This window comes from Hydra vulgaris, chromosome 12 (genome assembly GCF_038396675.1).
Source record: "Hydra vulgaris chromosome 12, alternate assembly HydraT2T_AEP".
NCBI classification, from domain to species: Eukaryota; Metazoa; Cnidaria; class Hydrozoa; order Anthoathecata; family Hydridae; genus Hydra; species Hydra vulgaris.
In genome coordinates, this window is record NC_088931.1 from 60,565,001 (window position 1) to 60,566,033 (window position 1,033).

General features: G+C 33.1%; 1 protein-coding gene across 1 annotated transcript; it reads right to left on the reverse strand.

The window, feature by feature from the left end:
- Positions 1 to 74: 74 nt before the first annotated feature.
- Positions 75 to 794, reverse strand: LOC136088249 (uncharacterized). Its single transcript, XM_065811934.1, has one exon. It carries the CDS (start codon positions 792 to 794, stop codon positions 75 to 77), a length of 720 nt encoding a protein of 239 aa, XP_065668006.1.
- Between the last annotated feature and the right edge of the window lie 239 nt (positions 795 to 1,033).

Here is a 1,033-nt window from a genome sequence, read left to right on the forward strand (position 1 = left end):
TATAAATAAAAAAACAAACTACTATTATATTTTTTTTAAATAAAGCATTTATCTTTTAATAAAAATATTTTTTTTTATGTGAAAAAACACCACCATCTGCAATTGAACTCAATTTTGCTCTGACGCCTTTCATATGCGACTGTAAAAAAGTTTAAATCAATTTCTTGCAGTTTTAGTTTAATGCGATTAATCAAAACTTGCTCTGTTGAAGCTTGCCAATCTCCCTCGTAAACCTTCTGTGCCAAATGTCCCCAAAAATTTTCAATTGGTCGTGCTTGAGGCACATTTGGGGGATTGGATTTTTTATCAACGTAATAGACATATTGGTCCATCCAATTTTGAGAATCTTTAGAATAATGAAAACTTGCTAAATCTGACCAAAATAAATAGTTAAAGTCTCCATCATACTTGTGAATAAATGGAAGAAGTCGTTTTTCTAAACATTCATTATTATAGATTGATGAATTGATCGCTACAGCCTTGGAAGTGCGAAACAATGGCTCGGACATACCACGGTCAGATATGGCTATCCACATTAATAATTTTTTTGGAAATTTCTCTTTTCCTATATAACGAACTCTTTCTGGGCATGTCTTTTTGTTGTTTGTGTAGTATCCAGAATTTCCAGGCATGCTGTCCCCTGCAAAACAAAAGTATTTTTCGTCATCGATGACTAGAAGCGATTTTGTGTTATAGAGTTGGTTAACTAGTTTCCTGCTTCTTTTCTTTGCCTTTATTTGTTGTTCTATAGTGTATTTTGGAGTCTTTTCACGTTTTCTATATTTAATATTCATTTTTTTAACTGACGACCAATTGTCGATTGATTTACACCGAATTTAATACCTTTTTTCTCTGACTGGCCCCTTTTCGATTGTTGACAAGTCTCGTTAATTCGGCTTTCTTTTCTCTAGTCCAGGATGTCGGACGACCAGGGTGCTTTCTATCAGAAAACGATTGAACAGCTTCAAGTCTTTTTAGGTTATCATATACTGTATTTCGAGCAAATCTTTCCTTTTCAAAATGATTTACGTTT

What these genes read in the sequence shown, in the direction of transcription:
- LOC136088249 (XM_065811934.1), bottom strand. Translation starts at nt 794, where the DNA reads ATGAATATTAAATATAGAAAACGTGAAAAGACTCCAAAATACACTATA.